Consider the following 24,584-nt stretch of genomic DNA (forward strand, 5'->3'; position numbering starts at 1 on the left):
TACCCCAGCTCTCTCCCCCACTGGCCAATGCGTACAAAGCCCTTTCTGTACCCTCTCTACTGTATTCAGATACGTGCCTTTGTGCACCATTACGACGCGACCCTAATGGCCTCGTAGCAGCCCTAAAACTCACTAGTGCTTGTACGGGAACAGGGCAGCCCTGTTCACACACACAGCTCGTCTCCAAATGCGTCCTGGACTGGCGGGTATAGCGGTGGAGATGCTGAGCGGTGCTGCGAGCAGGGCCAGGCCGAGGCTCGGCAGCCTCTTGCTGGCCCCCGTCACCAAAACAGTACCGCCGATGTCAAGCACGGAGAGCCACAGATTTCGGTCTACGTCCTCGATGCAGGGATTTTCAGAGTTGGCAAGAGAGAGGTCGAAGACTGTCACGTCGTTTTACAACCAATCTGCAATTGATGTTTCCGCAGAAAAGGTAAGAATGTGATTTTATGCCGGTGTGCTCCTCTGAAACGATAGTCCTCCAGCCCTGGCAACGAGGGCGCAAGCTAGCTGTAGCCGGACGGTAACGTTAGCTGTTAGCACGGTTTGTGTTGCGTTCAGGGACACAAGAAGACAGTAAAATACGTTATCCGACTTGGGTGAACCGATCCACGCTAGTTAGCGTTCAAAACAAACTACAGTCTAAATTACTTTACTACTCAGGGCCGAGATAATGTATGACCCCTCTCTCCAGATTCACCAATAACGAAATACCAGTGAATATTATATGTAGTTATAACTTGATTTTCAATAAACCAAATAGAATGTGTCTATATCAAAGCAAAGCACAAGTAGCTCTCTTTGGTTTTGTTGGTTTTGTCTTTTTATGACAATATTATCATAACGTTAAGGATGGCATACATAGTTTCAATCGCCGAGCCCGTTACATTAGCTCTAACCGCTATTTGACTAATTTGCTCCCAGGGACTTGAATGCACCGTGTCAGTTTTTCATGAGGACATAACGTTTAGCTAGCTAACAATCGTCAATTTCGGAAAAAATAACACTATACTTCTGTAAGTTCAGGCAAACAAATTATTTGCTCTCTCGCTGATGTTGAACAAAAATGGCCAAAAACAAAGCTGTCATTCGAAGTACGTTACAGATGGCTGAAGATCTGCCAATATCAAGGGAGTTGATGGTGTTAAGTTTCAGCGACGGAGGTTAAGTTGACCCAATTCATGACAAGTCAGCACGGCCATGTCGCTGTTTTTCCAGTGTCTAAAATATTTTGCTCACTGTAAAAGATTTTTTGAGCGAAACAGAGATCCTCGAAGTCAGTCCCCGTTGTGCCAGATCTGTCATATTCTTCTTCCAGCTCTATTTAAGTGCAAGGAAACATTCAGTCTACAGAAATGCGCCAGCACTTAAACTATCCAAGGATATATGCTGACAAGCAAACATAGATAGCTCTTTTCCAGAACAAACTTTTTCCTCCTGCTGACTTTTGTTCTGTCAAAAACCCTCCCTGTTTTTATGAGTCCCTGGCAGAGAACATCAGTAAATTATTATGTTTACCAACTGTGTGCAGGACAGAATGTTCAGATTTTTTTCACTTGGCGTGAAGCAAAACAAGTGACACTAGTATTTCTTAATAGTAAAATGAGGAGGGAATGTGCAGCTGTGTGTTATACTCAAATACTGAAATAAGACAAAACCCCACCTTTCAAATGAAAAAGGAAAGTTGTCTTATACATTGGCATTGGTACAACTGCTGTGAAGCTGCACTAGTGAAAAAATGTTGAAGGTGCCAGGAAAGTAATATGCGTATTAATGTGGCTGTTTGAAGTCAGCTGCAGTTGCCTTGTGACTTATAGTCACACATTAATCTGGTGCAGTGGTTCCCAACATGGCTGGATTACTGACCAAGACAGGCCCAGAGGCCCCAACGGGTCCGGGGGCCCATGAGACAGAGTATCTGTTTGACATGAGTTAATGTTTTATGTTGGAAAATTAATTTAACGAGTACAAAGAGGCACAAAATAAGCGACTAGGAAGAACCAAATAATGACCAGAAAGAGTCACAAAATGACCACAAACAGCGTGTCACAAGACGATTAAAGGAATAAACAGGAAAAAAATAAAACTGTAGTAACCTTGCTATGGATGTTTATTGTCCCAAGAGAATGAAGTCTAACAGTCTTTGTGAACTTCTGATCTTTTCTCTGGTTCCAGGTTAAATTTTCCACCTGTGCCTTGTGCACATGTACATTCCAGTTCTGCACAGGTGCACACTCAAATTTTCCACCTGTACCTTGTGCACATGTACATTCCAGTTCTGCACAGGTGCACAGTCCTGACTCTTTGTCACAGCCTAGTGAAAACATTTGCTCAAGTACAGCAGCTACATTTTTATAAAATTAACAGGTGTTTGACTTATGTGTAATACTTAGTCCCCATTTAAACCTGGTATTAGCATGAGATCAGATCCCAATGCACAGTTCATTCTGCATGGCTTTACACCTTTCTTTATCCAGATAAGAAGTGCAGATACAGGTTGCTTGTTATTGCTAGGTTTAAACTGGGTCATAGTAAGCACAGTAATACCAATGCAAGCTAAGCATACTTGAATAAGACCAGTCATTATGGATGTCCTTGAGTACAGTTATAATTTCAAGGCTTTCCTTACTTTTATTAAACTCTGGTGATCCATTTTACGAATGTGACTGTTTTAGAAATATGTTGCACTTGAGATTTGAAAACCATAAAGTTTTTACAGAAAGACATTTATATTTCTCAGAGTAAAGTATCAATAAGGTAGGATGTCTGTCAGTACTGAAACTCGGGTCTGGTCTGAGCACTAGCAGTGAAGTGTTTGTTGCTGAGGAAAATGCTGCGGTAACAGCTGTTTTTTTTTGTACGTGTTAATGTCGTAGGCTTCAGTGCGACTGACCTTAGCAACCCTGCTGTATTCTGGGAAGTCTCCTGATGGACACCACATCTTGGTAAATATTTCAGCCAGACTGAGAGTACTGCCAAGTGTACCTGTAATGACATGTCTGTGTCTCCTCACTCACTCACTTTCCACTATTATCTCTGTGTTTGCTTGTGACCTTAGAGCAGTGCCAAGTACCTACACAAGGAGCTGCCCGTGCGAATCGCCCATCGCATCAAGGGCTTCCGTAGTTTGCCCTTCATCATTGGTTGCAACCCCACCATTCTGCAAGTGGTAAGAATACAGTTGTCTCTGAGCACTGCTCCCAGAGGTGAGGGGGCACTGGCTGTGCAGCAGAAACTATAATAAGTAAGTGACAATTAGGTCGCTGCACAGGACAGCTTTGCCTGAACTATGGTTGAAAGGAGGGAAGTGCTGTCACATAGTGAGCATTTATTGCTGCGGCCTCCATTGTTCCCAGTAGGAGAGGGTGGGTGTGGCTCAGTAGGTAGAGCTCTAATCACAGGGCTTATGTATTGATCTTGTCCACATGTTGAATTTCTCTTGGCCAAGAAACTGAATCAGAAACTAGCTAACAGATAGCATATTTTCCAGTTGTATTTCTGCCTGAGGCGATGATTCTTGAGTTATTTTCAACATGCCTTGGTGCTTTGCTGGGTGATGGTGCAGAGTATCCTGCATTGCACATTTTCAAAAGCAGTGAGTGAACAATAAGTATCTTGTCCAAACATGAGTAATTTAATTTGCGCTGGCAGCTTTGTTCCTTTCTGCCTGTTCATTATAAAATACAGAACACCAACATCACTGCAGGCGCAGCAGTGGCAGCTCACTGTCTGACAGCACTTGATAGTTGACATATAACATAACATATGTGCTGGAAGAGGACGTAACCCCTGAGTATTCAGTATTTGGGTTAATGTGCCATGGCAGTTTGCAGATTAAGCAAAGCTCATAAAGAGCCAAGAACATCACAGTGGGTATTGCACACTGTCAGTTTTAAGAGTTTAAAAAATCTAAGGAAAAATTCATTCACATACCACTTGTGAATGAAATTGTGTCATTGCACTGAATACACAAAAACCTGATTTCATAATGAGCATCTTATGAGAATTACTTATACAAACAAATTTGTTCTTAAGTGGCACATAGAACTGCCTGAAGTGAATTTGAATTTGAATTTGTGTTATATGTGAAATTTTCTTTTTGAGTGTTCTAGGCCTGTCATGTGAACAAGTGTTGCTTAAGGATGTTTTTCAAAGTGTTTTTCAGCCCATGACAATTCCTGAACAGTTCCTATTTTTGACAGTTAGATTCCAGTGAAAACTGTCCACAGTTAGCTCTCTGCATCATCAGTTCCTGGAAAGAAACATTGCTGTTGAGTTTTTCAAATGCCATTTAGGACAAACAAAATTCCTTTTAAGCCCCCCTGTACAGAGGTGGTGGCCAAACTTCAAACACATTTCCCAAAACCTCAGTCAGTAAAACCCATAGAACAATTTGCAAGGCTACAAAAATAAGTCATCAGATTTTGTTGCATGCAGACATAAGCAATAAATGATTCCAAAGCCTGGACCATTTATTTTTTTTCTCTTATTTTTTTCCCCTCATTTGTCTTCAGGGCCTTTGTTAGGCAACAGTGTGCTCCTTCTCTCTCTGTTCTTACAAACAGGTCCTTCAGAACCAATTCACCGTCTCTGCATGTCTCGTTGCTGATGAACTTTCACCTAGATTCCTTCCTTTCTGGTATCACGGAGCTCCTCTGTGCCGATTGCATAAAGCGCAGCACCCTGTGAATGCCAACAGTTGTAATGTAGGTCAGGGTGGCCTAGCTTACTCGAACAGCTCTTTTATCCAAAAGAAAACAGTGGTTGGAGTGGGTTTTGAGTGTCATCTGATACACAACCTGATCATGAATTAAAGCTCAAGTGTAACTGAGGAGCAGAGCTTATTTTCAGGGGAGGAGCTGCTCAGAAGTTGTTGTTGCTAACACAGAGAAATTCATCACGCTGAAGCATCCTGAAATGTTTTGTAACGTAAGCCACATGTGGACTTGGTCAGTTGTGCTGTGGGGCCCAGTCAGGGGCCGGTGCTCGTGGTGTGATGATTTCTGGTTGACTGGATAATCACAGAGAATCAGTCTAACTACAGCCTCTCCTGTCCTTTCTTACAGCATGAACTGTATATCAGAGCCTACCACATGCTCAGCGATTTTCCCCTGGTGAGTGTCATACCTACACAGAAAACACACACACATGCACACAGGGTCTTAGGTTCAAGTTCTTCATTTCTCACGGAGCAGCTTTATTCATTATCATAAACAGGAAGTGTGAACATCTGCTGTTAAGACTTTTGATGAACTTGCATGTTGCAAGTCCAGGATTGGTTGATTTGTTCAGGACTTAGCCAATCCTGAATGTGTTGCTCAGTTAGAGCTGCAACTTGGCCTAAACTTAACCTCTATTGTGTTTTCAAAACCCCAAAAAACGATGATAGACAAACACAGAAAAGAGACAATGCTTCAGATTTAACAAGCTGCAGCCAATTCATGTTGTGCATTTTTACTTTTTAGATTATTTAAAAGAACAATTGATTCTCAAAATTGTCTTTAATTATTTTGGAAATAGACCTATTCACAGTAGCACATTAGAGAGAGGAATGTGATTGATATTCAAATTCTTTGAAAGCTTAACTGATTCCCCTCTACAGACTGTCACACTTACTCCTCTGTTTGCTAAACTCTGTTGGCTGTATTTGGTCTGAGTGCTAATAAACCTTTAGATTGGTTAGATTAGCAAAATAGTCCAGCCAAGTGAAATAAATAATATCAATACTTTCTTAAAATTGTCCTAGTTTGCTGTTCAGTTCTATAAGAATGTTGGTCGGCCCTACAGTTGCTGCATGAAATGTGTTAAATTATGTTGAAGTGACTTGTTTTTGTCTGATATCTACACAGCGTTGTCAGTTACACTTAAGTAATTAGAGAAATGGAAAACAGCTTGTTTGTGTATGTGTGTCATTGCTGGGAGGTTGTAAGGTGTCTGGAAGTCTGAGAGATTATGGCTAATATTTGATCAATGTGTAATTTATTGTGCTACTCAGATGTTCATGTTATAGTTGCAGGTTATATTTAATATTAACAATTGTAATAATACTTCCTTTTTACCAGAGAAAAGCTGACTACTTGGGCATTCTTAGTTTTAAGGTTCACAGTGGATTCAGTCAAAGAAAATATTATATGCACAGTGTGGAATGTGGGTCAGTCGTATTCAGGTATTTCTTGGTTGCCCGTGATGGTGAACAGCCTTGGCTTGTATTTGTACATGTAAGATTGCAGTTAATGACAGACCTGCCAAGCATATTTTCAGTTCTGCTTCTATATGAAGTTCTATATGAACTAATAATCACAGAGCCTTTCACAACCTGCTATATACATACATACAAAAATCTAAATAAATAAAATAAAAATAAACATTTACAACACAATAACAGGTCAATAAATATAAAGACTAAGGCATATAACAGGTTAAAGTGACATAATGTGTAATGTGATGTGAGTTGAGAAATTGGCTTTTGATTATCTGAGGACAAATGTTGTTCATTTGTTACAAGTTTGCCTGAAAAGTACAGTCTTGTTGAGCTTTCATTAAAATCAAACATCTGGAGCAAATGAAAACAGCAGCAGAGAAATCAGGGGTCTTTATTACTAAAATATGATAAAACATATTCATAAAGCAGAGGAAAGTGCAGCCTGTCTCTATACCAGCATAGATCAGTATAGGTCAGTATTGATCTGGGTCTCCCTGTTGGTAAGGCAGAAGGGTTGAAATGAAGTGTGCTAATTTGTTGACAGATCAAAGATCAGGACGTGGAGGCTCGTTTCTGTAAGCTGGTGCAGCAGCTTCTGGACGACCACAAAGATGTGGTCACCATGCTGGCCCAGGGCTTCAGGGAGTGTCGCAGACACATGCAGGTAAGACCCACCTCCCAGTACTCTCAAAATTTTAACTTCATGTTAAAAGATCCAGTGTGTAACTGCAGTGCACCCTGTGGTGGAAATGAATTCCATGAATTCCCTTACACTCATTTTACTTATGAAAGTAGCTAAACTGATCTTAAAATAATTCAGCAGGTTTCATCAGCTGTTTTTCATACCACTGTTGGAAATGAACTGGATGTGAGTTTTGGCTCAAGCATTTTTACTCCCATTTTTCAGGATGAGACAATCATCCGCAGCTTCCTGGATACAACACTGTGCTCTCGTCTGGGAATCCGAATGTTGGCCACACACCATCTCGCCCTCCACGAAGATAATGTACATCTGACTATTTCTATGAATCCAGTTATTGTTAAACCATTGAGCTATGTTTGTTAGGTGCAGGGTGTATGGTAAGCCTAGGGGTAATTTAGCAAACATTACTCAACAATGAGGAAATAGTGAATTTGTTAGAGGCCACTTTCAATTGAAAGGAAGCATCAGATAAGCTGCTATGTTTGTTTTGGCAGTTTAAATGGTATTTTAATGTGTAACAGCAACTGAATTAATTGATTTAATAGCAAGATATACAGTGTGCTGAAGGGGAAAGAAAAATTCTTGCCACCTAAAACAGATTGCAATAAATTACAGTCAGTCCTTTAAAAGTAATTTTTAAAAGTTATTTTTGAATAAATACAGTTCATTAAAAATGTATCTGTCTTTTCATTTCAGCCTGATTTTGTTGGGATCATATGCAGACGTCTCTCTCCCAAAAAGATCATAGAGAAGTGGGTAGACTTCGCCAGGTGGGTGTTTAGTCTCACTGCTTTGTTTATTTATCACCTTTCAATGACTTTCTGCTTCTGTATGAGCGCTCTGTTGACTGAGAGAAGTCAGAGTTCATGTGATAAACTCTCAGGAGCACACAAGCCTTAGCGCCTAGAGTTATCATTCTTGTTTACCTTTTGTAATCTTATCAAATGACCTTTTTGGAGTCTGTGACTTTTACTGAGTTCAAAAGAAAGTTCACAAAGAAAGGTCCTGCTTTGTGTGGACTAATAATTGGTGAACAGTCTGGAAAGAATCCATTTTTTCTGTTGTTATTGTTTTGGGCAGTGCACAGCTGTCGAACACAATAAAATCAACACATATAAAGTATAACTATAGTTATAAAGAAAACTAAGCTTAACAGAAGTTGCATTTTTGTGTGGCTCCAGGGACCACATTTGTCAGTTTCAATATTTACCAGTGTTTGTCAGTGTCAATAATTTTAAATGTTTGAACTGTGTCGTTTGCCCAGAACAGGATACACAGTAAGCCTAAGGCTGAGGTTGCACTATTCTATATTGTTTCATTTTTCAGTCAAATAAACCAAGTCTATACTAACAGAGATTACAAGTATAAGATGTACACACCTGTAAAATCTATGCGATCCAGAGAAATAGGGATTCAGTAAACACAACCCGTTTAGAGCTTTTTGTGCTTCACTTTTCAAATTTTCACGTGTTCTTCTCATCCACCAGACGTCTGTGTGAGCACCAGTATGGTAACTCACCCAGGGTGAGGATCAACGGACACGTAGCAGCTCGTTTCCCCTTCATCCCTCTGCCTCTGGATTACATCCTGCCAGAGCTCCTGAAGAACGCCATGAGGTAAATTATTATTCATCTCCAGCTTGACTGTCTGTTCCTGTTGTTTGAGGTGTAACTTAACACCCCCTGAAAGTCTTGTCTCTGCTGACCTCCAGTGGTTCACCTAGACAGAGCTCACTTCTGAATGTACCAAACCTAGTTGGTACATTCAGGCAACCAGTCAAACACTGCTCTTCAGCCTGTTGTTAAGTAACTCTTTAAGGACATTGAGATCTAGTGCAAATTTAATACCTAAACTTTACTTTATTCTACAAGGTTTTCAATAGGATTTTGTGAAAATTGCAAATAATAAGCACTCACCCAAAAAGGTATAAAATGCACAAACACAAGTAAGACTGCACAATTGAGCTAATGGACATGAACCATTGAATTAGTGGTCCTAAAAAAGAAAGTGGAACAAGAGTGAAACTAAAATAACCTCATTTGAAATCCAAACGATAGGCATTCCTGTGCTGGGACATCAGTCCACGGCCACTTAATAAAACAAACTGTAGGACATGCAGTCAGGACAGTCCATTTAAGGCTGTGCTCTCTTGAACTGGTGGTGGTGCAAACAAGTACTAATACTTTAACATGAGGTCTTGTTTGGTGAAAGTATTTATAAAGAGGAATTCACACAATCAAATTAAAAGAAAACTGATCCCTAGAAATCAATAAAAATATCTCAGTGAGGGGTTTTGGTCTCTGTGTCAGGTACAGTATTCCTTATCATTGTTTCTTCTGTTGTCCCTATGAAGTATCTGGAGGCCAGACTTGACTTTAAAGTATTTTTCTGTCCAGACATATTGATGTAACAGTAATAAATGTTCTGAGTGCTGAGTATGAGCAGTAAAGTTTTATCGTGATCGGAGCTGAGAGAACAGTTTCTGGCTCGAGCTGCTGGCTCGATGTTGGCTACATTCCTATCATTCAGCTTGGTTACTGGTTTAGAGGACAGAAGCAGAGGAAGCGAGGGGCTTTAGGCTTTTGTGATTTTGAATGTAATTAGTTTAGATAATGCAGATGATTCCAGCCTGCTCAAAGAGGTACAGTCCACATCAGTGTACTCACAGGTCCTTTTTGTTTTGGTAGAAGTGAGTGTGGAAATGAGACAATGGTTGGCCAGCCTCTGAAGAACTGAGGGTTCATTAATCTACTGTAACTGCAGATCTGACCAATCACAACATGTGTGTATTTAGCACAAAAGACAATATGCAATACAATAAACAAATGTCACACTTTTTCTCTCCATGATGTCTCTTCAGGGCCACCATGGAAAGCCATCTGGACACCCCATATAATGTGCCTGATGTGGTCGTCACCATTGCCAATAATGACATTGATTTTGTCATCAGGTGAGAGGCTGAATGTCTGCTCCACTTTTACTGGCTTTATAAACTACTCCAGCAATATTTAGAGAAGTTTGAATTCCAAAGCCTTAAATGAACAAAGGATTGTGACAAACACAATAAAACTGTTGTTGCAATGGTTTCAATATAACAGCATTTATAAAAGAAAATGGCATTACAGCGGTTGAGCATTGTGGTGCTCGGGGGTTCTGAATGTAACTTTTTTTCCTCAGGATTTCAGACCGTGGTGGTGGCATCCCTCACAATATAATAGACAAGGTGATGGATTACCACTTCAGCACTGCTGAGGAGAGTGCACAGGACCCCCGCATGAGCAACCTCTTCAACAACATTACCAATAGCGGAAACCAGTCCAGCCCTATGCATGGGTAAGAATTTAAAAGTACAAAGTTCAGTATTTACCAGAGGAAACGGCCTTGTGTTACCATCAAGTGGTTGTGTCAAAACCTCACAATATAGCATTTGATTTTGTAATAACATCATCACCTACTGGTCAAAGTCTCTTTATGGTGATCACGCTAAAGTCTCAATTAGTATTTTTAATATGACTGAAGACACAATACAGGTGTTGTCATTCAGATAGACACTGAGGGCTAAATGAATGGTTTGTTGAGTATTAAAATATTATGAATCAGTCACCAGGTCTCAACCTGTTTTAATAGATTTTGGAGTGTTAGATAGTGCTTTCCACCTCCATTATCAAAACGCCACGTGGGGGTTTATCTTTTAGACAAATGGTGTTAATCCTTTTAGCAGAGTTCAGAGACTTGATCTATGCCAGTGAGCACTGAAGCAGGTTCTGTAGGCTATTGGCTTGATAACATTGTTGCTCAGTGGTTGGTGGTGTATCATCCACATCTGATACGAGATAGCTATCCAGTTACCCAAGATGCAGTGTAAATGTGAATGTTTTTGAAAAGCTTCATCTCCCAGTTCAGATTACACTTCAAGACCAGACATGTTTCCTCTTTGAGATGACTTCTGAAAAGCTATTTATGATGCTGGAAAAAGGTGTCTTACTGTTAGTTGAAGCCGTAGTGCAATGATAAAGACATTTTCAAATTTACTCACATTGGTGTTGACATTTCAAAAAGGACACAGCTACACGCCACTTTCACTGTGGGTTTATCAAATCATGACCACCTGTATTTACCTGCAGATGTTATTTCACAGTCCAGCACAGCACTTGTTCTCCACTTCATCACCACTTATTTTCATGTTTTGCTGACACAGGTCATTTTCAGCTATGCTTGCAGTATAGATATAACTTGAGTGATTCACTGTTATCTTAAACCTGCTGTCTGTGTCTTTCTGTCCTGCAGGTTTGGCTTCGGCTTGCCCACGTCTAGGGCGTACGCTGAGTACCTGGGCGGCTCTCTGTCCATACAGTCTATGCAGGGCATTGGCACTGACGTCTACCTGCGTCTGCGCCACATTGACGGCAAAGGAGAGAGCTTCAGAGTGTAAAGCTCCTCACTGTTCATCCTTGTAGATCCCATTCTAGGAATCAGGCCATGCAGGAGTACAGAGGGTTTTTCCACCAGGAAGGCTAGCATGGACTACAGGACTTTGGTCCACAGTATGTTGTCAGAAAGCTCCTGAACTCACCAACCCCACTACTTGTTTTTTTGTTGTTGTTTTGCCTTAGACTGATTTATAAGCTATGTTAGCTGTCAAGTTGATGATTTCAGTTGTTTTCCTGTGTTTTCTACCCTGTGGCTTGTCGTCTCAAATTTTTGAGGGTTGTATGAACTTTTGAATGTTTAGGTTAATGGGACAAACTGTGCATGACAGTGGATGTTAATGTTAATGAGAGAGGAAAGAGAGAAAAAAGAGCTTCAGTTTTAAAGAAGTTCACTTTGAAGTTACTTGTCACATAGCTGCAGAATTGGAACAGACATTTTGGGTAAATGTTTCAAATGAAACTTCTGAGACACTCCAGCAACCCTGTCAAAATCTCCTCAAAATGCGCAAAGCTGTTCCCGTAATGATCAGTACAACCATAGTTTGAATTAATAGATCCTATCAGTATGTTATCAGTTGTTTGTTTCAAAATCTAATGTGTACAAGGGAAGATGGTGTAGGTTGGCAGTAACACACAAGTTTAACCTCAGTGTCCTCATATCAAAAATGATATGCTGGAAACTTCATCCTTTGACAACCCTAACCAATATTCTATAAAATCTTCTCTGACTTCAGCTGTAGCTGATGAATGCAGAAGAAACTGCCAAAACACCAAATGCTCATTAACAGGTTTCTGTCTTGAGAACACACAACAAGATGAACATCTTAGTTCAGCAGTATAATTGTGGAGCTTTCAGGCAGGGAAGCCAACCGAGATGTTCAGTTGCCTTACTGTGTGACTCTTCAACTGCATGCTGAATTTGACTTTTCTTGTTTTCTTTTTGTTGCCTTCATCGGTTCACACAGATACACACCATGTCAGTCAGTTTCCTTAGTTTGATGTCAGATGTTTTTGCACAATGAATCGATTTCCTGTTGTAATGCTCAGCACTTGCACCGATCATAGCAGTTTTTGACTTTATTGTATCAACTTTCAGAGCAACAATATACCAGAGAAGTATTACCTAACACTGTCTTCTTTTTTCTGTTTCATCTGACTTTAGAATTTGTGTAGAAAATGTCAGTTGTATACTTCAACTTTGCTGTCTTTTTGAAATAAGTTTTTTATGAGATCACATTTCAGGATGGGTCAGCGACAGGGTTTCTGCACTGTTATATATGTGAGTTCAGATCGGGTAAGGTTGCTAATCATTTTTAGGTCCATTAGCTCCAGATCACAACTTGATTATGTCACAAACGGTCAACAAATGGTCACATTTAATGTTTTTTTTTAATCTATTTTTATCTATCTTTGGCCCTTTATTCCTTCCTATTTAAAATGCCCAGTTAGTGCCCAGAAGTTGTCATTACTAAAGTTCTCAGCATGCTTCTAATCAACTAGGTTAAAAGCAATTCACTGTACTGATGGGGATAATGGCACACCCTTTTGTCGAGATTGTCGAGTTGTCTGTTTGGTTTTATTACAAAAATTAGATAGAGGTAGATACAGCCCCTGAGATTTTGCTATTGAAAAGGGGGTTTCGGGCACTGTTAGACAATCAAACAAGCACTTTGTTTGAAGCATGTTGACTTAGCGACTTAACAACATGAATGCGATCCCTCACCAGCTTCCCAACCACAAACGCGACCATTTTGTTCATGAAAGGCGTGAGTTCGGCTGACTTACTACTACTTACTACTTAGTTTTTCAGCCAGTCCTTTCAGAATAGCAGTTAAATTAGAATAAAATCTCAAAATATTAAATTATTAAACATTTTTTCTTGTGATCTCACCTGAAATGTCTCATGGTTTCCATACTTGATGGTCTATCCAAGTCGGATTCATCAGTCATTCCTCTCAACCTGAAGATAAACACCTGAGCATGAACATTCAGTAAATTCAAGTTGTGATCTCACCAAAAAAATAGTAGCAACCCTGCCCACTCTGAGTTTCCAGTTCAAATTATATGAATCAAATAACACAGTACAGACAAAAAGAAGCTGAAGCCAAGTCATTAGGTTTAGAATTTTTCCCTTATACAGTAGTCACCTCAAACACTCCTCGTATTTTGTTGAACATTCCCCAGCTGGCAGCAGTGTTCTGGCAAAAGATTAACCAGAATGCTATATTTACACTTTTATCTCTTTTGGGAGCATGTGCTATCATATTAGTTTATCTTTTTATCTGTGGGGGGCATTGGGAATCTTGTGCTCTTATTAACAGGATGAAATACCTGTGAACTTTGTAAACCAACAGATGTTGTGTTCAGAGCAGTTCTTTTTTATTTTTACAGATTTCCATTTTTGGCGCTGAGAGAGACTCAACCTGCTCATTATATCATTGGTCTGAAGAAGTTGTACATTTTATTCTAAAGCTGTATTTTAAAAGCTTTAGAATCCCATACATTGTATAGCCTACCTAGTGTGAAAACTGGGTTTTTTTTCTTTTACAAAACCTATGAATATTATAAGATTCTGAAATATTTTACATCTTACAAATTAAGTAACAGGTTCTCTTGGACTTGTACTTAAAATGTCTCCTATGCTTTATTTTCTTTTCTGCTGAGTTTACATACAAATGAGATTGTAGCTTGGGAGACACTGAAAACACAGGTGAACAAGTTATTTTGGTTGTAAAATATCAAAACATAACCTGATTTAATTTGTGAAAGGCACATATTTATTTTCACATTTTATGAAACAAAAATAGCCCCATATAATTCCAGAATGATGGAGAATGGCCTGAATTATCTGTACCTATATTCATGCTGAGGCCGTGTATATGAATTAATGTGTTTTATTGTGGCTTTGAAGGTCTTGAAGATATAGTATATGTGTAGTTTATGCATGTAAACTGTGGGGGGGTAACACCACGTTGCTGCCAGATGCTGGTAAATATGGTTTAAGGTTTGTGTCGTTATTGGCATCATGCTGAGATTTTCTTCTAGGTGGCTTGTAAATGTTGGATTTGGCAGCCAGGCTGTGGCTTGTATGAAGCATAAAATGTGCACTGTTTGCCCTCTGCTGACCTAAAAAGAAAAGTGCAGGCAGATTGAAAATTATAATATTTGGGAAAATATTAAGAGCATTATTTTAGTTTTTGAAGGGGGAAGAGGACATGCAACATGTTTTTCTGTTTTCCAGGTTTCTGATTTGTTATTTTTGCAGATGAAAATGAAAATCAACAAAAAAAAAAATTTCAACATCAACTCCAGTACAAAGCCAAATGTTGGAGTCATGTTACTGACAAAATGTGCTGCCATGGAGTGTTATGTCTCCTTGACTAAAATTAGCTTCTCCCATGTGTTTTCTGTTATGTTCAGGACTCTGTAGACATTAAATTTAATTTGGTTGGAACTCTGAATGATCTTAATTTTTTTTACTCATCAATGAGTTGAAATTTCTCCAGATGCCATTAAGGAGATTTTTACAGGAATAAGGAAATGTTTGAACCTTTATGCACAATGTATTTTCAACATTAGCCTGTATGCACACCCTGTTAGACTGGATTCGTATACGCCATATGGACAAAAGTATGTCATCTCTACACATATTTTTTGTGTTTGGGCTGGGACTACAAAATGTTAAACACCCCCATGCACAAAGTCAGATCCATAAATTTTAATTGAATTAAAAGTGATTATTCCAGTTTGGTGTGGAAGAACTTAACTTATAAGCACATAGCCGTGATCTCAAACCTATCCAACACCTTAACTGGAACCTTATCTGGAATGCGGACTGCAACTTAGCTGCAGCCCTAAGTTATATTTTCAGTTATATTTTATTTCATTTCAACATCAAGGGACTGTTAAGCCTTTTCTGAGTCAGGTATAAAATTATTGTTTGCACTTTGGGAAAACAACCCCCCAAACAAAGAAGAAAAGTAGGAATTTAGAACATGACTAAAGGAATAATACTATTAAGAGTAGCCAAAATTATATCTGTATGGAGGAGGTAGAAAAATAAATGAAGAATTTAATTTTCAGAGGCTTTGAGGTTGTTGGTCTTTAGAACAACTCTGAAAACTGGTCAAAGGTTCAACTGCACCCTCCCAGTAAATGACCATACATTAAGCTATTTCTACATATATGTGCATATTTCTACTAGCTACCCCACATACCATTTGAGCCCACGAAAATGACCCAAAACTGCTACAAGCCTGGTTTCATTCATAATATTTTCATGTCCATTGATATCAAATATTGGCACAAAATGAATGATAGACTGCATCTGAAAAAAACAACAACAACAATTAATATCATGAGGGTGCAAAATGGGTTTCTAAAACCTTCCATATCACTGGTTTAGGAATTTTGCACTTTCTCTCCAAATCTAGGGCCTTAAAGAAAATCAATAGGCATACAGAACAAACTTCTAACAAACTAACAGCATTTTTAAAACGTTATTTTACTGTTCTTTTATTACAGGTACATCTTTCTTATATGTGTCCTTTGTGCGTGTTCATTATTTGTACTAGATGTACATGCGATGCACTTGTTTTCTCCGTTTGTTTATTTTGTTCGAAAAAATAAATCGGAATAAAGTTTTTCTCTGAGGAGAAAAAGTCTAACCAGGTCGGCCAATCAGAAGCGGAGTAGAGCCAGCCAACCAATCAGCGTTTTGTCTGCCAACGTTGTCTGACTTGCGACATCATTGACCATGACTTAGCAGTGGGGAGCAGATCGATAGAGGAACGAGTGAAAATAGTAAGCCAGTTTAGAGTCGCCTCGATATGTAAGCGTTGTGAGAAATTGAATCACTGAATAAGTGTGGAGCTTTAGAGCTGTTCTTGTCGAACACGAATGAGGCTGGATACTGAGCACACCTGCGGCGCAAAGGTAAAGCTAACGACCTAAGTAGTTAGCGTTGGCATTAGTAAGTTGTTAGCATTGGCATTGACAGTTGAAGTTAGTCTTAGCCTTGTTTAACAACATATGTTGACTTACCTCAATTTTTAGTTTTTATTGCGTAGGTAAGAGCGTGTATGTGTTTTGTCACTAAGCGTCCCTTACATGAATTGTGGGCAGCATTTGTCTAAGAAGCAGTATCCATCTATAATCAACAAAGGTTCTTGTGGATAGAATCATTGCTTGTGGCATAGCCTTAACTACTAAAGTATATTGCCTCCTAGAGCAAACAAGGTTGTATTTTGCGATGAAATCGTTTGTTAAAACATTACGGCAATTGTATAATAAGTGTATAATCGATCAGATACCTTTCTGTATCCATTCCTTGTGAAAAATAAAAAAAGGTTTTCTCCTAATTAGTATGCATTGATTATTCAATATTGAGACTATGTGTGGGGTAAAGTTCTGTTTATATATGAGTTTCCAGTTATGGGGAACATGTTGATGGAAAGTGGGCACCATGATAGGTAGTCTGGAAATATCAAAGTCAATAGAAAATCTATACTGCCAAAATTACTGAAGATTTTGAATGGGAGATCAAACCAAAAACTTTCACCTTTTCTGACAAAGTTTTGTAACCATTTTAACTTGATGGAACTGTTCACTGGTTCAAATTCAATAGCATTTAGACCCCATTTTTTAAATAAGATTTCACAATATCACTTCTCCTTAAATAGTGATGCTTGTTTCTCCATATAAAGTTAAATTCATTGTATATTCAATGAATAGGGTGGATAGACAAGTCTAGATAAACTACCCATTTTAGTTGGTAAAATGTATTCAAAAATAGGTAAGTCTCTTTGAAGCCAATTATTGAGAATAGTTCTGTTGCTCTTAGACTTAGACTTAGACAGACTTTATGCTCTGTAGCATTAGCCTTATCTTTTAATGATGAAGAAGCAGGCTTTTTCCTATCTGTCGTCATTTTTATTTGCATGGGTTAAAGTGTGTTTGTGTTTCTGTCACTAAAGCATCCTTGACATGAGTTATGGAGGAAGGTAACTGTTTAGCACTCTGTGTTTAAACCTGCGTTTGCACCTCTTTACAATTACTTTGTAGACATTTTACTGCTTCTTCGTAATTTTGAGCTCCATCTTGTTCATTTTAAGTCAGTTTATGGCAGATTATCATGTTGATATGATCATTTTGTGTCTATTGTGTGGTGGTATTGCATTGTTTTGCATCGCTAGCTGGCTGTTTTACATCCACTTATCATCAGCTTCTTTGTAGTTGTTTTACATCATATTGTGTCTTTGTAGTTTTATTTAACATTTCTTTGTTGCCATTTTGTGTTTCAGTGTGGCATTTAAGCAACTCATTGTGATCATTTTGTGACTCTTTTTTTTGCCTCTGTCGCTTTGTGTATCTTTGTAGCTTTGTGGTAGTAATCTGTCCATTGCCATTAATTGATCCCTTGTTGTGTATATTATTGATTGGAAGTTTCTTTGTGGTGACTTGAGACCTTACTGAGCTTAGTTTTGTGTTAAATACAAACTTGAAAACTAGTTTCTAACTCTGTGCTCCTCCACAAGTTTAAGCCTCAGGAGTAGTTCACAATGTATGAGCTGAGATTACTGTTAGAAATTATCATAAAAACTATTGTCTTTCTTTCTGAGATCAATAAAGTCAAACTCTAGTTACATCATTAATTTATTCACCTCAAAACTCAAAGTGTGATTGTCAAGGTTCCACTGTTTAGTTTTCAGTGTTGTAATCCTCTACACTGTTCAAGTTTTGGAAGTGAACCATTCTTTATTAATTAGGTTATTTGTTTTTCAAGTGTTGTACTTGTGTTTTCCAGGTTTACTTGTTCAGGTGCTTCAGCCTGGACAGAAACACCAGCTCTCACCTTAGAAACCAAACAGGTATGTGTCCTTTAGATTTACCCAGTCTGAAAAATATGTCTTGATGAGCTGAATTATTAATGCTAGTAACAGTGTTATTGTTTAAATTGGTATTTAATGAGTTTGGTATTGAATACAATAATATCTGATTAATCGTGTGTATAAACTACCAGAAAATAGTCCTAAATATAATGATTTTTAAAAACGCAAAATAGTTGTCAGTTAATTTTCTGCCTGTGAACTGAAGTATAATTAAAAATACCACAAGTTAAAACCCTGCTTTCAAAGATTTACTGAAGTGAAAGTTTTTATTATGCAGTTCACAGTAATATACTTGATTCCTCTAGTGATTAGTTGACAGACAGTTAATATAGAAATTCAAGATTTAAAGTAATCATTTAAGTTAATTTTTTCCCCAAATATTTATTATTATTGATTCTGATTCTGTCAAAGTGTAGTTAAAAAGTCAAAAAATGTCATAGCATACTAAGGCGTCAGAAACTGTCACAAAATGACATAGTATATTAAGCATCAAAAACCATCTTAACCATATTTATCTGTGTTTTCATGGTTAAACTGTTGATGAGGAATAGGTAGTAGTGTATTGATCATTTTCCTTTGTATGTTTCTCTTTGATTTCCTCCAGGTGTCACCACTTTGTCCACCACGTAGTCCGCGATCACAGAGACAACGTTTGCGATCGCTGAGACATGGTCCATGATCGGAGAGACATTGTTGAGGATGAGGGAGACATCGTCCACGATCAGAGACATTGTCTATGATCACAGAGACCTTGTCAAAGATGAGAGAGACGTTGTCCATGATCAGAGACATTGTCCCATGCTTCGTAGAGACCTTGCGATAGAATCGGCGGAGACGGGGGTCACCGATTTGACGGCATTGCCCGCGATCACGGAGACATTGTCAATGATCACAGAGGCAGCGTCTATGATCTCAGAGACATCGTCCATGATCACAAAAACATTGTCCATGATCGCAGAGACTTTGTCCATAATCTCAGAGACATTGTCCACGATCGCAGAGACATTGTCCACGATCGCAGAGACGTAGTCCACAATCACAGAGAGTCTACGTAAAATGAAGAAGTTCTTTGAAACTAGGACAAAGGCCTCCAGGTAATTCACAAGCCGCTTTAAATCAGCTGCAATGTTAAATACTTCTCTGTGTTTTCATGGTTAAACTGTTGATGAGGAATATGTAGTAGTGTATTGATCATTTTCCTTTGTATGTTTCTCTTTGATTTCCTCCAGGTGTCACCACTTCATCCACCACGTAGTCCGCGATCGCTGAGACATGGTCCGTGTTCGGAGAGACATTGTTGAGGATGAGGGAGACATCGTCCATGATCAGAGACATTGTCTATGATTGCAGAGACCTTGTCAAAGATGAGAGAGACGTTGTCCATGATCAGAGACATTGTCCCATGCTTCGTAGAGACCTTGCGATAGAATCGGCGGAGACGGGGGTCACCGATTTGACGGCATTGCCCGCGATCACGGAGACATTGTCAATGATCACAGAGACAGCTTCTATGATCTCAGAGACATCGTCCACGATCACAAAAACATTGTCCATGATCGCAGAGACTTTGTCCATAATCTCAGAGACATTGTCCACGATCGCAGAGACATAGTCCACGATTGCAGAGACGTAGTCCACAATCACAGAGTCTTCGTACAATGAAGAAGTTCTTTGAGACCAGGACAGAGTCCTCCAGGTAATTCATAAGTTCAACACAGAGCACTGACATTAAACTGTTCATGTTGAGTATTCAGTATATGAGAAAGATGTTAAAATAGAAGTAATCTACAATAAAAAAAATAATGTATAAGTAATCTGTATTAATAGAAGTCATGTAAAAGTAATGAGCAATATCAGAAGTAAGATGTAATAGTCAAAATAATCTGTTACTGTATGTAGTTTCAACAGTAAAAGTTATCTGCGCTATACAAATAAAATTGATTTGGACTGAATTAAATTGAATCTGTAAATTTTGAAATAAAATGTAATAAGAAAAGTTTTATGTAATGCTAAAAGTAATGTAATACTAGAGGTAAGAGTAAAACTAATCATATAAAATCCAAAATAGAAGTTAAAATATCTTGTTACAGTTGTTGTTATAGATGTCAAAAATGTCATAGTGTAGTAAGGCATGAAAAACGTTCAAAAAATGTCTTTGTATAATAAGGCGTCAAAAAATGTCATAGTATAGCGAGGCATGAAAAACGCTCAAAAAATGTCATAGTATAGTGTGATGTGAAAAACGCTCAAAAAATGTAATAGTATAGTAAGGCGTCAAAAAATGTCATTGTAAAGTAAGGCATCAAAAATGGTCCTAAAATGTCATAGTATAGTAAGGCATGAAAAACAGTGCAAAATTGTCATAGTATAGTAAGACGTCAAAAAATGTCATAGTATAGTGAGGCATGAAAAATGGTCAAAAAACGTCATAGTATAATAACGCGTCAAAAAATGTCATAGTATAGTAAGGTATGAAAAACTCTCAAAAAATGTCACAGTATAGTAAGGTATGAAAAACGGTCCAAAACTGTCATAGTATAGTAAGGCATGAAAAACGCTCAAAAAATGTCAGTGTAATAAGGTGTCAAAAATGGTCCAAAAATGTCATAGTATAGTGAAGCATGAAAAAAGAGTCAAAAAATGTCAGACACCACTGAAAAAATGTCATAGTGTAGTAAGGCATGAAAAACTGTCCAAATTTGTCATAGTATACTAAGGCAAGAAAACCAGTCCAAAATGATCACAGAGACAGCTTCTGGTGTCATAGTATAGTAAGGCATCAAAAATTGACAATAAATGTCATAGTATAATAAGGCCTCAAAAAATGTCATAGTATAGTGAGACATGAAAAATGGTCCAAAAATGTCACAGTATAGTAAGGCATAAAAAACGCTCAAAACTGTCACAGTATAGTAAGGTATAAAAAACGCTCAAAACTGTCATAGTATAGTGAGATGTGAAAAACACTCAAAAAATGTCATAGTATAGTAAGGCATCAAAAAATGTCATAGTATAGTGAGGCCTAAAAAACAGTCAAAAAATGTCACAGTGTAGTAAGGCGTCAGAAACAGCCAAAAAAATGTCAGAAACCACTGAAAAAATGTCATGGTGTAAGAAGGCACGAAAAACGGTCAAAAAAAGTCAGAAACCACTGAAAAAATGTCATGGTGTAGGAAGGCACGAAAAATGGTCAAAAAAAGTCATAGTATAGTAAAGCGTCAAAAATGTCATAGTATAGTAAGTTGTCAAAAATGTCAAAAATGTCATAGTAAGGCATGAAAAACGGTCCACAATTGTCATAGTATAGTGAGATGTGAAAAACACTCAAAAAATGTCATAGTATAGTAAGGCGTCAAAAAATGTCAAACCAGTGAAAAAATGTCATAGTATAGTTAGGCATGAAAAGCTGTCAAAAAATGTCAAAATATGTCATGCTATAGTAAGGCCTGAAAAACAGTCAAAAAATGTCACAGTATAGTAAGGCATCATTTTTTAACAGCCAAAAAATGTCAGAAACCAATGAAAAAATGTCATAGTGTAGTAAAGCATGAAAAACGGTCCAAAATTGTCATAGTACAGTAAGGTGTCAAAAAATGTCATAGTATAGTGAGGCATGAAAAACAGTCAAAAAATGTCACAGTAATAAGGTGTCAAAAAATGTCATAGTATAGTAAGTTGACAAAAATGTCAAAAATGTCATAGTATGGTGCGATGTGAAAAACGCTCAAAAAATGTCATTGTAAAGTAAGGCATCAAAAATGGTCCTAAAATGTCATAGTATAGTAAGGCATGAAAAACAGTGCAAAATTGTCATAGTATAGTAAGGCGTCAAAAAATGTCATAGGAAGGCATGAAAAACAGTCAAAAAATGTCATAGTGTAGTAAGGCATGAAAAACGGTCAAAAAATGTCATAGTAATAAGGCGTCAAAAAATGTCATAGTATAATAATGCGTCAAAACGGTCACAAAATGTCATAGTAATAAGGCGTCAAAAAATGTCATAGTATAATAATGCGTCAAAAACGGTCAAAAAATGTCAAACCAGTGAAAAAATGTCATAGTGTAGGAAGGCATGAAAAACGGTCCAAAAATGTCATAGTAGAGTAAGGCGTCAAAAAATGTCATAGTATAGTAAGGTATGAAAAACGGTCCAAAAATGTCATAGTAGAGTAAGGCGTCAAAAATTGACAAAAAATGCCATAGTATAATAAGGCGTCAAAAAATGTCATAGTATAGTAAGTTGTCAAAAATGTCAAAAATGTCATAGTATAGTAAGGCATCAAAAATTGACAAAAAATGTCATAGTATAGTGAGACATGAAAAACGGTCAAAAAATGTCAGTGTACTAAGGCGTCAAAAACGGTCCAAAAATGTCACAGTATAGTAAGTTGTCAAAAATGTCAAAAATGTCATAGTATAGTAAGGCATAAAAACGGTCCAAAAATGTCATAGTATAGTAAGGCATAAAAACGGTCCAAAAATGTCATAGTAGAGTAAGGCGTCAAAAAATGTCATAGTATAGTAAGGTATGAAAAACGGTCCAAAAATGTCATAGTAAAATAATGCGTCAAAAACGGTCAAAAAATGTCAAACCAGTGAAAAAATGTCATAGTGTAGGAAGGCATGAAAAACGGTCCAAAAATGTCATAGTAGAGTAAGGCGTCAAAAATTGACAAAAAATGCCATAGTATAATAAGGCATCAAAAAATGTCATAGTATAGTAAGTTATCAAAAATGTCAAAAATGTCATAGTAGAGTAAGGCGTCAAAAAATGTCATAGTATAGTAAGGTATGAAAAACTCTCAAAAATGTCACAGTATAGTACGGCATCAAAAATTGACAAAAAATGTCATAGTATAGTGAGACATGAAAAACGGTCAAAAATGTCAGTGTACTAAGGCGTCAAAAACGGTCCAAAAATGTCATAGTAGAGCAAGGCATCAAAAATTGACAAAAAATGCCATAGTATAATAAGGCATCAAAAAATGTCATAGTATAGTAAGTTGTCAAAAATGTCAAAAATGTCATAGTAGAGTAAGGCGTCAAAAAATGTCATAGTATAGTAAGGTATGAAAACCTGTCAAAAATGTCACAGTATAGTAAGGCATGAAAAACGGTCCAAAAATGTCATAGTATAGTAAGGCATGAAAAATGGTCCAAAAATGTCACAGTATAGTAAGTTGTCAAAAATGTCAAAAATGTCATAGTATAGTAAGGCATGAAAAACGGTCCAAAAATGTCATAGTAGAGTAAGGCGTCAAAAAATGTCATAGTATAGTAAGGTATGAAAAACGGTCCAAAAATGTCATAGTAGAGTAAGGCGTCAAAAATTGACAAAAAATGCCATAGTATAATAAGGCGTCAAAAAATGTCATAGTATAGTAAGTTGTCAAAAATGTGAAAAATGTCATAGTATAGTAAGGCGTCAAAAACGGTCCAAAAATGTCATAGTATAGTAAGGCATGAAAAATGGTCCAAAAATGTCACAGTATAGTAAGTTGTCAAAAATGTCAAAAATGTCATAGTATAGTAAGGCATGAAAAACGGTCCAAAAATGTCATAGTAGAGTAAGGCGTCAAAAAATGTCATAGTATAGTAAGGTATGAAAAACGGTCCAAAAATGTCATAGTAGAGTAAGGCGTCAAAAATTGACAAAAAATGCCATAGTATAATAAGGCGTCAAAAAATGTCATAGTATAGTAAGTTGTCAAAAATGTCAAAAATGTCATAGTAGAGTAAGGCGTCAAAAAATGTCATAGTATAGTAAGGTATGAAAACCTGTCAAAAATGTCACAGTATAGTAAGGCATGAAAAACGGTCCAAAAATGTCATAGTATAGTAAGGCATCAAAAATTGACAAAAAATGTCATAGTATAGTGAGACATGAAAAACGGTCAAAAAATGTCAGTGTACTAAGGCGTCAAAAACGGTCCAAAAATGTCATAGTATAGTAAGGCATGAAAAATGGTCAAAAAATGTCACAGTATAGTAAGTTGTCAAAAATGTCAAAAATGTCATAGTATAGTAAGGCATGAAAAACGGTCCAAAAATGTCATAGTAGAGTAAGGCGTCAAAAAATGTCATAGTATAGTAAGGTATGAAAAACGGTCCAAAAATGTCATAGTAGAGTAAGGCGTCAAAAAATGTCATAGTATAGTAAGGTATGAAAACCTGTCAAAAATGTCACAGTATAGTAAGGCATGAAAAACGGTCCAAAAATGTCATAGTATAGTAAGGTATGAAAAACGGTCCAAAAATGTCATAGTAGAGTAAGGCGTCAAAAAATGTCATAGTATAGTAAGGTATGAAAACCTGTCAAAAATGTCACAGTATAGTAAGGCATGAAAAACGGTCCAAAA

General features: G+C 37.5%; 1 protein-coding gene across 1 annotated transcript; it reads left to right on the forward strand.

Moving 5' to 3' along the window:
* The first annotated feature begins 21 nt into the window (after window positions 1-21).
* On the forward strand, window positions 22-14,796 carry bckdk (branched chain ketoacid dehydrogenase kinase). Its single transcript, XM_018691821.2, has 11 exons — window positions 22-433; window positions 2,877-2,945; window positions 3,059-3,169; window positions 5,067-5,114; window positions 6,747-6,866; window positions 7,110-7,208; window positions 7,602-7,675; window positions 8,393-8,521; window positions 9,766-9,855; window positions 10,083-10,238; window positions 11,193-14,796. Exons 1-11 carry the CDS (start codon window positions 188-190, stop codon window positions 11,335-11,337), a joined length of 1,287 nt encoding a protein of 428 aa, XP_018547337.1. The 5' UTR covers window positions 22-187; the 3' UTR covers window positions 11,338-14,796.
* The last annotated feature ends 9,788 nt before the right edge of the window (window positions 14,797-24,584 follow it).

Source organism: Lates calcarifer, linkage group LG20 (assembly GCF_001640805.2).
Source record: "Lates calcarifer isolate ASB-BC8 linkage group LG20, TLL_Latcal_v3, whole genome shotgun sequence".
In the NCBI taxonomy this organism is placed as follows: Eukaryota; Metazoa; Chordata; class Actinopteri; family Centropomidae; genus Lates; species Lates calcarifer.

Coding starts and splice junctions, on each gene's coding strand:
- bckdk (XM_018691821.2), top strand. CDS start 188: ATGCGTCCTGGACTGGCGGGTATAGCGGTGGAGATGCTGAGCGGTGCT. Junction 2,946..3,058: donor CTGATGGACACCACATCTTG/GTAAATATTTCA, acceptor TTGTGACCTTAG/AGCAGTGCCAAGTACCTACA. Junction 9,856..10,082: donor GACATTGATTTTGTCATCAG/GTGAGAGGCTGA, acceptor TTTTTTCCTCAG/GATTTCAGACCGTGGTGGTG.